This window comes from Diabrotica virgifera, chromosome 8 (genome assembly GCF_917563875.1).
Source record: "Diabrotica virgifera virgifera chromosome 8, PGI_DIABVI_V3a".
NCBI classification, from domain to species: domain Eukaryota; kingdom Metazoa; phylum Arthropoda; class Insecta; order Coleoptera; family Chrysomelidae; genus Diabrotica; species Diabrotica virgifera.
In genome coordinates, this window is record NC_065450.1 from 143,587,561 (window position 1) to 143,600,848 (window position 13,288).

Sequence of the window (13,288 nt, forward strand, 5' to 3'; positions counted from 1 at the left end):
TATAAATTGCAAAATAAAGTTAAAATTTAAAAAATAAAAAATGTACTATAACTTTTTCAAAAATAAACTTTACACTTTAATGCTGCTCGAAAAGTTGGGTCAAATAGTCCTTATAATGCACAAAAAATTTCAAGACGATTCTTTCATTAGTTTAAATTTTATTCAATTTATTTATCTCACACAGCTTTTTTGCAATATTATTGTTCAGAAAATAATAACGATACAGCGAGTCTGCGAGAACCACATGAAAGAAGAAGACTTAGGGTCGGTAGTTTCTGTCCCATTAAACTCCGGCTAGAGGAATTTTAGATGACAAAATTCCTCTATCCAGGGTGTAATCGAGAGAAAAAGTACCGGCCCTTATATTTTCAAAGTATTTAAAAACACCAATAAAAAGTCAGTTTTACCATTCCAAAAATATTTTATTAAAGTAGTGTTTAGACATTTTATAAAATTTATTTTGTTACACTTTTAATGTAAGCTTTGATTTAATGATGGATGTTGCTATGGTTGATGCTAACAACTGAAAATAATATTAAAAAACTAACTCTTGTCAAAGCAGCAATAAAAAACTCAAAATATATCCCTTTTTGCAAATGAAGTTTTTATATTAAAATGATTAATTCAAGAATATGGTCAATCATCATTGATTAGCCCGAAATTTATACATAATTAGTTTGGTCCAATTCGAGCGGATAAAGAAAATTTTTGCAGCAAATAAGGTTTACACGAGGTTACGACATTCAGTGCGAAGGAAGCCGATGTCCATTTGAAAAGGTTCACACAAGGTTACGACATTCAGTGCTAAGGAAGCCGATGTCGATTTGAGGTTTAAAAAAAACCGTATACGGTAGGTGACTTTTGATTCATTGTATTTTTTCATCTGTGCAACAATGGCTGAACAAGAGTTAAAGAGTTTAAAGGCAAGAAGGGGAGTAGTTAAAGGTAAACTTACAAGGTTTAAGAATTATTTTGATAAAATTGATAAGGATGATGTTTCTAAAAAATTGATCACAGATGTAGAGTTTAGGTTAAGCAAGGTTTTACCCTTGTATGAAGAGTTTCATGAGATTCAGGAAAAAATTGATGAACTAGAGGTCAGTAAGGATAATGAGAATGAAATTAATACTTTTGAAGCTTCGTATTTTGAACTTGTTTGTGATATGCAAACATTTTGCGATAATTTTAAAATAGAATATAATGCAGATATGGTATCAGTTCATAGTGATTCAAATAAAGAGGTTAATAATAATAGTTTTCAGGCATTGATTAAGTTGCCCCCTATTTCTTTATGTACTTTTAACGGGCACTATGACTCGTGGCTCGAATATAAAGATTGTTTTCTGGCATTGGTTCACAATAATGCTTCTTTAACAGATATTCAGAGATTTTATTATTTGCGATCTTCTCTTGAAGCGGGTCCTCAACAAATAATAAAATCTATAGAGGTTTCGTCAATAAACTATAAAATAGCTTGGCAAATGTTAACAGAGCGTTATGAGAATAAAAAACTTATTATTCACAACCACTTGAAAGCAATTTTTGATCATCCTGCTATTAATAACGAGTCTCATCTTGAACTAAGAGATTTATTTGATAATGTCACTAAACATTTACGGTCATTAAATAGTTTAGGCTTAGACACACAAAGTTGGGATAGCATAATAATATTTATAGTGTGTTCTAAATTTGATGCTACCACTAGAAGGGAATGGGAATGTTTCAAACATAAAAATGACTTACCCAGTATGACAGATTTAAATATATTTTTAAAGGAAAAATGTCAAATGTTAGAGAAGCTTCAAATATCTTCTGGTTATAAAAATAATAAAGCAAGGGTTCGCAATGTAAATTCTCGAAGTTTTGCTTCTATTGAACGTCAGTCTAGTGTCAAATGTTACTTTTGTCAAAATGATCATCCGATATATAAATGCGATGCATTTTTAAAATTAAATATAAATGACAGAATCTCGGCTGCCAAAAGATTAAATTTGTGTTTAAATTGTTTAAGAAATTCACATCCTACATGGAAATGCAAGTTACAAAAGTGTATAAAATGTCATAAATTGCATAATTCATTATTGCATTTAAATAATCCCAACGCAAATGTTCCTAGAAATATGGTTACTACTGATATAAACGATCCAAATCAACATAGAACAGGATCGAATCCAAATATCGACATAATCGATAACTGTATTGAACGCTCAGACAACGATCAACGTCAGCTAAGTTCTTCTCTTCATATTTCCAAAGACGTTGCCAATTCATACGAGATTTCTGAGGTTTTATTGTCGACGGTCTTAGTTCGCATTGTAAATGGAAATAAATCGATTGTTTGTCGTGGATTATTGGATAGCGGTTCTCAGAGTAGTTTTATTAGTGAGAAAATTTGTAAATTATTAGATTTAAAATGTCAAAAGGTAGAACATTTGGTCAAGGGTGTTGGAGAGGCGCTAGCAAAAATTAATAAAAAAGCGATTGTCACTATAAGTTCTTGCCAAGGAGATTTTATTATGGATACTCATTGTTTGGTTATTCCCAATATTACGGGAAAGTTACCGATCAGGTCTTTCAATACAAATTATTTAAAAATTCCCTTAGGTTTAAAGTTGGCAGATCCAGATTTTCATGTATCTGATGATATAGATTTATTGCTAGGTTCGAGTATATTTTGGTCTGTTTTGTTAGGAGGTAAAAAATCTTTAGGTCCTAATATGCCGATTTTGCAAAATACAAAATTTGGTTGGATAATTGCTGGAAATTTATACCTTAATTCCCTAGAACCTAAAAATTCTCATACATTTTTTAATGTTAATTCTTATAATGAATCAATAAATAATCAATTAGTAAAGTTCTGGGAGATTGAAGAATTGGGTTCGTCAAGAAAAATATTGTCAAATGAAGAAATGTTTTGCGAAAATTATTTTAAGGAAACGGTTAGAAAAAATTCTTCAGGAAGGTATGTAATTAAAATCCCATTTAAAGATACGATAAATGAATTAGGGGATTCTAAAACTATGGCGTTGCATAGATTTGACTTATTGGAAAAACGTTTAAACAAAAATAAAGATTTGAAGAGTATGTATGTTACTTTTATGAATGAGTATATGGAATTGGGACATATGTCGGAGACGGATTTTAACAATGATAACGGATATTTTTTACCGCATCATGCTGTGATAAAACATTCTAGTTTAACGACTAAATGTCGTGTAGTCTTTGATGGTTCTGCAAAATCAAGTTCAGGTCTGTCTATAAATGATGTGCAATATATAGGTCCATCTCTTCAACAAGATATATTTTCAATTCTTCTAAGGTTTCGTCTACACAAGTATGTTATAAGCGGTGATATATCAAAAATGTATCGTCAAGTTTTAGTGGATGAAGGTGATTGTCAATTTCAAAAAATAATTTGGCGTGCAGACTCAAATGAAGAACTAAAATGTTATAAGTTAAATACTGTTACATACGGTACCGCATCTGCTCCGTATCTTGCTGTTAGGAGTTTGTTACAAGTAGCTGAAGATAATAAGCATGATTATCCATTAGCATCAAAAATAATTCAGCGCGACTTCTATATGGATGACTTGCTCAGTTCCTCAGATACTAAAGAAGAAATAATAAAGATACAGAAAGATGTTTCGAAAGTTTTAGCTGATTCAGGGTTTGAATTACGAAAATGGCTTTGTAATGAACCAAATATAGTTAAAGATTTTAACATTAATAATGATTTAGATGTTGCTGTACTTCCATTAGGTGAACAAAATAAAATGTTAGGGATCTATTGGGATCCACAGAATGATTTTATTGGATATAAAATAAATATTGATTTTTCTATTGAACCACGTCAATGGAATAAACGCTGTATTCTATCGGTAATTTGTCAGATATACGATCCATTAGGACTATTAGGCCCTATTGTAATAAATGCAAAGTTAATTATGCAAGATTTGTGGAAAAGAAAAGTTGAATGGGATCAAGAGTTACCGCAAGACCTTATTAAAATTTGGTTAGAATTTTATAGTAATTTAAATTCTTTGAATGAATTAAAAATACCACGTCATGCCAGTATATCAGATTATATTAATATTGAATTACATGGTTTCAGTGATGCATCTACACGGGCTTATGGTTGCTGTATCTATATAAGATGTTTAATGTCGTCAGGAACTTTTATATGTAATTTGTTATGTGCAAAATCACGGGTTGCACCATTGAAATTGTTAAATCTCCCTAGATTGGAACTTTGTGCGACAGTTTTACTAGCTAATTTAATAAAAAAGGTTTCGGATTTTATATGTATTCCAGTGAATGGTATTTATTGTTGGACTGACTCCACAATTTGTTTGTATTGGATTAAGGGTGATCCAAGTAAATGGAAACAATTTGTTGCCAATCGAGTGCAAGAAATACAAAATTTGACTAATATTACTTCTTGGAATCATGTTCGATCAGAACACAATCCAGCAGATTTGTTGTCACGAGGAGTTTCGGTAGATAATTTAATGAATAATAATTTGTGGTGGTCTGGGCCAGAATGGCTTCTTAAAGATAGTAAAAAATGGAATATTTTAAATCCTGAACAATGTCAGAATGTACCGGAGGCAAAGGTTGTTTCTTGTGTTGCTGTTAATGACTTTAATTTGGTTAACTATTTGTTAGAGCATTTTTCTCCATTGAACAAAATTTTAAGGATTTTAGCATATATTTTACGATTTTGTAATAATTGTAAAGTTAATAATAAATCAAATAGAAAGACTGGTGTACTAACACCAGAAGATATTGAAGCAGCTCTAGCATTAGCAATAAATTCTGTTCAAAGAGAATGTTTTCCATTAGAATACAAGCGTCTAATGAATAATAAAGAAATACCAAATAAAAGTAAAATTATTTCTTTGAATCCTTTTATTCATGAAAGGTTACTAAAGGTTGGTGGACGTTTAAGAAATAGTAATATTCCGTTTGACAGCAAACACCAAATTATTTTACCAAATAATCATATTTTAACAAAAAGAATTTTATTAAATGAACATGAACGTTTGCTTCATTGTGGTGTTCAACAGTTAATTTTTTCATTGAGGCAAAAATACTGGCCTATTTCAGCTCGTAGCTGCTGTAAATATGTTATAAATAAATGTATAGCTTGCTTTAAAACTAAGCCAAAACCTCTAAACTATTTAATGGGTGATTTGCCCCAGAATCGGGTAAATAGTTTTTCAGTTTTTCAAAATGTAGGTACTGATTATGGTGGTCCTTTCCTTATCAAGGATCGCAAAACTAGAGGTGCTAAATTAACCAAAGCTTATATATGTATTTTTATTTGCATGTGTACTAAGGCTATACACATTGAGTTAGTATCAGATCTTACCACTGATGCGTTTTTAGCAAGCTTCAAAAGATTTATAAGTAGAAGAGGAAGACCTTGTAATATTTATTCTGATAATGGTTCAAATTACATAGGTGCAAACAAGGAAATAAATACTGTTTATGAGTTTTTAGAAAAATCATCTGACTCGATTTCTAAAAGTCTGTTACATGAAAAAATAAAATGGCATTTTATACCTGCAAATTCTCCAACGTTTGGGGGTTTATGGGAAGCGGGAATAAAAAGTATTAAGTCTCATCTAAAAAGAGTAATGGGTTGTCGATCTTTCACTTTTGAAGAATTTAGTACATTGTTGCATCAGGTGGAAGGTATATTGAATTCTAGGCCACTTTGTCCTATTTCCGGCGATCCTGATGATAGCACTGCCTTGACGCCAGCTCACTTTATCATTGGACGTACCTTAACTATGTTGCCAGAGTGTGATATCACTCATGTTCCTGAGAACCGTCTCGACAAATGGCAATCTATACAATTAATGGTTCAACAACTATGGTCAAGATGGCAGCTAGAGTACTTGAACGAGCTACAAATGCGTCAGAAATGGAGATCTAATTGCCACCAAATGTTAAAGCTAGGATCTCTGGTGCTGATCAAAGACGATAGGGCTCCTCCACTTCAATGGCCTCTTGGACGAGTGACAGAAATGCATCCAGGTCCAGATGGAGTTACTAGAGTTGTGACTGTTAGAGTGCGTGGTCATGAAACAAAAAGAGCACTCAATCGTGTATGTGTTTTGCCAATAGACTATTAATTTTATTTGTGTTTTGTATGTTAATTTGTTAGTTCTGTACGTTTTCGAAAGAACTGCGTCCTTTCAAGGGGGCCGGTATGTTTAGACATTTTATAAAATTTATTTTGTTACACTTTTAATGTAAGCTTTGATTTAATGATGGATGTTGCTATGGTTGATGCTAACAACTGAAAATAATATTAAAAAACTAACTCTTGTCAAAGCAGCAATAAAAAACTCAAAATATATCCCTTTTTGCAAATGAAGTTTTTATATTAAAATGATTAATTCAAGAATATGGTCAATCATCATTGATTAGCCCGAAATTTATACAGTAGAGTCATTTTTGGCGCATAAATAATTTGAATAATTTTGTTAATATTGACTGTAGACTAAATATCGGTTAAGATGACGGGTATTAGAATTTTCTATCGCCAGTCGTTTTTGTATACTTTGTTACTGGAAAGAAACACTATATTGAGTTAATACCTACTAATACAAGACATATTTATTTAATTTAAACAAATCATTTGATTACTTATGCACAACTTATGCAGTAGCAAATCTTTTAATTTTGCTTCTACAAGACCTACCCACAAATTTTTTACATAGGTATATGACAAATTTCACATGTTTTATTTTTGTTGCAGTTCCCTGTTTGCCACTGCCTACGATTATTATTTGATTGAGGTGTTGTACCTCTGATTTGTATCCGGCAATATTTTCCTGCCCTTAGTCATATGATCTTGTCGCAATTCTTCTGCTTAATAAAGTAGGAAAGTTTGCCTAGATGCCCTAGATATTTGACAGCCAGTAACTTCCTTATATAAAATCTAAGCATTTATTCCTACCATATCTAAGATATTACAAAAAACCTGCAACGGCCATCTTCTTGAAGCTGATTTGATTGAACACTGTATGGCCATCTCATCTACAACGTCTACTCCGTGTTTTGTGTGGTAGTAGTAGGTAACGGTTTTAAGTTTCTCCTTTTTGTCTATTCCTATTTCAATATTATTTTAGTATAGAGAACTCAGCGCTAGAACATTTTTGATCATTTTTTCCTGGTACACGGTAAAGCCTTCGTGTACGAAAATTTTTGTTTTGTAACTGTTTATTTTTTATTGATGGTCGAATATCATTTCTTGCTAGGTTTATTGCTCCAACACTGCTGGTACCCCTCTTTCGTTATACTTTATTTATTTACTTTACTTTATTTACCTCTTTATTCATAAATAATGGCCCCATTAGACGGCTAACTACATGTTCCCCTAGAAGTTGATTGTCTGGTCGTTGCTCATCTTTCCCTTGGTAAGGAAATCTGTTCAAAATAAATATTTGGACTAGGCATTAGCTGTAAGCCAGGATTTAATTCCAAACTTATCGAGTTTACACGCCATGTACTGGGAAAGTGATATCTTGTCTTCATGGGAAAAAGCTGTTCGTCGACAGATATATTTTAGCCAAGTGTAGGTATAGCATGAGGAGGCTTATGTTCAGATGTGGACGTGAATAGCTAGACGCAGAAGAAGAAGAAGGTATAACATAATATACAATTCTCTATACTTAGATGGATTCCATATTGCCGACGCAAGTACAAATTTATCTGTTAATAATCGCTTAGATCTGGTACTTCTCCTCCGTAATAAGGACCGCATTTTTTCTAGGCAGACATCAACATATTCAAAAAGTAATTATACTAAGTACCTACCTGTAAAAGATAAACTGTAATCCTTAAATATGTATATATGTAGGAAAGTCCTAAATTATCAAGTTTCTAAAATAACTATGAATAAGTAATACAAACGGTCAAAAATAGAAAGCAGTCAACATGACCACCGTGGTGCTTCTAGTGTTAAATTACGATTTTTTGGCAAACATATCATACTAGTGATGTCATCCATCTGAGCCTGATGACATAATCGATGATTTTTTTAAATGAGAATAGGGGTCATGTGATAGCTCATTTGAAAGGGTCTTTAATTTTCTATTCACTGATATAAACATTGACATAATTGTTTATACAGGGTGTCCAAAGAAATTTTTTTTAAATTAAATTAATTGGCACAAAAAGATGAATGTATTTATGTAATTTGTTTAATTCTAAAAACATTTAATTGCTGCTAGAAAACATAAAAATGGTTTATTTAAAAAATAAGCATTGGTTTTCGCTTAAACGAAATGTCCAAATTTCCAAGAGGCCAGCGGGTGTCAGCTTTAACACCGAATTTAAACGAAAAGAAATATTTATTTGTCAAATAAAAATTTTTTCCTGTTTTTTGACAACAGTATAACGTATTTTGAATTAAATAAATTACATGCATTCTTCTTTTTGTCTTAACACCTGTAATTAATTTTTTTTTTCAACACCCTGTATAAACAATTATGCTAATTGGATATGGTAATTGAGTCAATACTCGCAATCTTTAGTTTGTATTTTTTATTAGTTGTTATGTAATCATGGGGCAACCGGTTTCGAGTCTTACAATATATGACTCATCATCAGGCCCAGTACAAAAAGTCTTCTCTATACAAACTACAAGCTAAAAAACACAAAACGAGAGACATGTACACATATATATAAAACATGAAAAAACAACTTTGTCTTGGTTTCAATCACATACAATAAAGCCAAGCAACTGTTTAGTATTGAACTCAACAGTCCATATCATGTAAAATGAGACATTATATCATTGGGAGCGACCAATCTGATGAAAAGTGCTTGGTATATAATTTGATATATATACTACCATCAATCCTTAACTAGTCAAGGGTCGATGGAGTCCTGGTAAGATAGTATGCGATCAAAAGACATAATACAAAATTTCTTTAGTAAACGGTATCTACTTACATAACAGCCATAGAAACTGTTCCACAGCTAAAGATGTAGTTTTATACAGTCTTTCCTATAAAGTCGTACTGATGACGCAATAATGCAGAAACCGGTCTACGAATGGTAGGAGAGACGGAGGTGTGAGTGTTAATTTCGTATATTATTTACACATTATTTTCATACTTTTGTTAAAGTAGAAAGCAGCAATTATTGCCTCTTGTTTTCGGCGTTCTAGGTATTTTATTTTAAATACCGGGCACCATCTAGTGCCTTCAAAGTGGAAGGCCATACAGGTTTCATTACCAAAACAAGTAGGTAGATTGTTTGCATATAATTCATATATATATATATATATATATATATATATATATATATATATATATATATATATATATATTGTTATATTTCTATTTGATATGAAAATTAAATTTTGATAATTATAGACAAAATTCAATTTAATATAAAATATTTTCAATTTTCTCAACCACGGGCATATAAATTTAGAACAACCTGTATACAACAAATTGTTATATTTAATTTTAAGAAGTGATTAAATAAGACTCAAGTGAAATCGATAATAGGCCATTATCGTTGTTCGCGGAAGGATCGGTCATTAGCCGATGCTAAATAAGACTAAGTGGAAATAGAGAATAGGTCATTAAAATTTGTATATAGTAGAAAGTAATTTTAGAATGGGAATTAACTATTTTCTTTGAAATCCATTAAGCATATTTAGAAAGTTTAAAAATTGGTTTTGAGGAATACTGCGAATGAGAGTTGGTGGTGGAAGTTTGATTTGTGAATCTGGAAGGGATATTTAGAAAGTAGGGGAATGAATGACAAATAGAGATCAGAATGTTTTGAGCTGTCGAGAAGTGAAGTCGAGTCGTAGACGGTAGTGTACGGAGAGTGAGAAAGCCGGTGTAGTTCCGTGAGTGTGGAGTATCTATCGTGGAACGAGAGGTAGGCCAGGTTGAGAGTAAAAGAACCTCCTTGGGCCAAGAGTTCCCGGTAGCTGATTGCAGTTTCGAAAAAGGTAGAACACAGCATCACGACAGAAGCAGGAAGCGAGAGCTATACGAGCTAGTTTCAGAGGAGAACATTACTGGAAGCCAGGACGAGGTTTTGATTGCAGCCAAGGATAGCAGGAAACGGGTCTTGTGTGAAGACATTCTCAGTTCACCAGAAAAAGGTCAGTCTCATTTGTTTGGACATGAATGTATGGGTTTTTCGTATTAAATACCACATTTAAAATTGAAGAAACATAATCAATAATATCAGAAAAGCTTCATCAAACTTAAATAGCATTGTTGCTAATAAATCATAATAGTTAAATGTTAATAAAAACTTTCAATTGGAAACCAAAAGGAAATAAGATTCCCATGTGTAAATGTTATGTTTAAGAATAATAAGATATAGCAAATATTAAGCAGTGATTGCCATTTAAATAAAATAAACAATATTTTGATTACAATTGTAACCCATATGTGTTATTATTTTACTCTTTTCTTTCCTATCCCGATTAGGAACCATTAAGAAATACTTAGAAGCCACGTATGTAAGTACTTAATTTTATAAAAAGCCCTGAGATTGAAAACATATTGATATATGATCTGGTAAATTAATTAGATTATTATTAAAGCGTTGATTAAATTAAATGACATATAAAATTATTATCTCATATCAATAATCAAGATCACATCAACTGTCGTCCAACGTGGAGGGCATTGTAAAGTATTTCTAGTGGCAAATTTGAAGGATAGAAAGAGTAAAGCCGGTATTTGAAAATTTATATGCCTGTGGTAAAAAGTGAGATACTTACATTTGATAACATAAAATTTTAGATCTCTTTAGGTACAAATTTTACATAACTGATTTAATATTTTATTTTTACGATATTTACATTTGATATATTTATTGACAATTTATAATATTTGGGTGAGAAAAAGTCGTCTTGGTAACATACTAGTAAAATTTCATATTTGGCGGGGACAGTACTTCTTGAAAACAAATGTCTGTGACAAGAAGCCAAAGCAAGGACAACAAAAAACAAAAAGAACATTCAGACCAAGAAGATATTTTAGACACGACAATCATGGCATCAGAACAGCAAGAATTATCAGGAATAGATAAACTATTACAACTTATGCAACTCCAGTCACAAAAAATGGATGAAGCAAAACGAACAATGGATAAAAATCAGGAAGAAACATAAAAAAAAATGGATGAAACACAACAAAAAATGGATGAAACACAACAAAAATTGGATCAAAAAATGGATGAAACACAACAAAAAATGAAACAAGCAATAGAAGAGAACAACAAGAAAATGGAGGAACGCATAGGAAAGTATGAAAAGGAAGTAAAAGGATGTTTGACAATAATCAAGAACGATATGAGACAACAAGAGACAGAGATTAAAGAAATCAAAAGCAAAATAAAGGAAATAACGAATTGCCAGAAAAAGGAAATAGAAAGTTTGGAAAACAAGTTGCAAAACGCTATTCAAGCAGACATAGAAGAAGTGGAAAGAAAGATTGCGGAAATCAATACTCAACAAAATGTCGGAGAAAGAAGAGAAATGGTTATACATAGCACAGATGACGTGAAGATAAGGTTTGGCGAGGACGTAAGAAGATTACACCCAGTGCCGTTCATAAATAGCCTGAAAAAGAAAATACAACACATCGGAAATTTCGAAACAGCAAAAAAAACTATCAGAAACCATCTCAAATATGAAGCAAGCCTATGGTTCGATAGTAAAGAAGAAGAATTCGGCAATTGGCAACAATTTGAACAAAAATTTTTGAATTATTTCTGGGGAAAAGTCCAACAATTGGAAATTAACAAGGAATTGCAAAATGGGAAATACAATGATAGGATGGGTGTATCAGAAAGGACATATGCTTTGCAAATTTACAATAATGCAAAACATTTACAATATAATTACTCATCGGAACAATTAGTCGAACTGATTGCAAGACATTTCGAGGAAACGCTGGAAGACCATATCACATTGCAAAATTACAAAGACATAGATAGTTTATGCCAATTCCTACAAATAAGAGAATCACGTCTAAGAGAAAGAAAATCAAGAAGGTCGCGAGAAGATTACAGGCCCCGAGAAACACAAGATTACAGAGATAGAAATCAAAATAGGAGGGACTATACAAGACGAGATTTTAATCCCAGAAGGGAAAACGAAAATAGAGACAACGGAAGAGGAAATTATGAACAAAGAAATAGGCAATGGAATGAGGACAGAAATCGAGAATACCAGAATAGAAACACCACACGCTCAAATCAAGAAAACAGAAATAATGGTAGACAAAATGAACAGGGATATCGAGAAAACCGAAACAGATCCGACAGACCAAGAGAAAATAGAAGAGAAGTAAATAATACCCAGACAGATGAATATGACGGAGAGAGACATTATGACGAAAATATAAACAACGATGAGCAACCGGCGTCTTTTCACGACGGCGCTCACTAAAAACCAAAAATCAAACAGGAATCTTTTGTCACCCCAAGGAGTTTATTAAATTGGCAGGAAACAACGAAAAGAAAAATGGAGTTAATTTAAAATTTGTGGATGGATTTATCAACGAGAAACCAATTAAAATTATGATAGACACTGGATCTGAAATAACATTGGTCAACAGAAAACTAATAGAAGAAGTTAACTTAACAAATTTAATTTACAAAATACCTAGGGTAAATTTAGTGGGCGCAAACAAACGGACATTGGCAACTATAAATGAAGGCATACGAGTAATGGTACGACTGGGTAAGAATATATATGCACTACAATGTGTAATAATGCCAAACATGTCACATGACATGATAGTAGGAGTTGACGAATTGGCAGAAAAACATGTAGTGATAGATTTTAAAAATAATACGATGAAACTAACAGAAGAAAAAGAAAGAGAACAGGACAAGGAACATGAGAAACAAAATACGGACGAATCAGGTAAAGAACAAACAGTGGAAATGAATTTGGCAGCGAAGCAAGGACAAAGAAAAAAAAGGAGAAAAGGTCAGAAAAAGATAAAAGAAAATGAAACCTGTGGCTCCTCAAAAGAAGAGTTGAGCCCAGAAGAAGAAAATTTGAGAGTATCAGAAACAAAGGAAACCGGGGATTCCTCAAAAGAAGAGACGAGCTCAGGAGAAGAAGAAATAAAGCTAAAAAATGAAAGTGAAAAGAATATGATTGAAACAGTGGTATTTGAAGAGGAGGTATATGCAAACGAGGATGCAGAATGCACGGTAAACATGTGTAAAGAATCTGAAAAAAAAGACAGAAAATTGATATGTGGAGAAGGGAAAGAAA

General features: G+C 32.1%; 1 protein-coding gene across 1 annotated transcript; it reads left to right on the forward strand.

The window, feature by feature from the left end:
* The first annotated feature begins 893 nt into the window (after positions 1–893).
* Positions 894–6,824, forward strand: LOC126890280 (uncharacterized). Its single transcript, XM_050659138.1, has 2 exons — positions 894–2,569; positions 6,770–6,824. Exons 1-2 carry the CDS (start codon positions 894–896, stop codon positions 6,822–6,824), a joined length of 1,731 nt encoding a protein of 576 aa, XP_050515095.1.
* The last annotated feature ends 6,464 nt before the right edge of the window (positions 6,825–13,288 follow it).

Coding starts and splice junctions, on each gene's coding strand:
- LOC126890280 (XM_050659138.1), top strand. CDS start 894: ATGGCTGAACAAGAGTTAAAGAGTTTAAAGGCAAGAAGGGGAGTAGTT. Junction 2,570..6,769: donor ACGGGAAAGTTACCGATCAG/GTCTTTCAATAC, acceptor TTTTTGTTGCAG/TTCCCTGTTTGCCACTGCCT.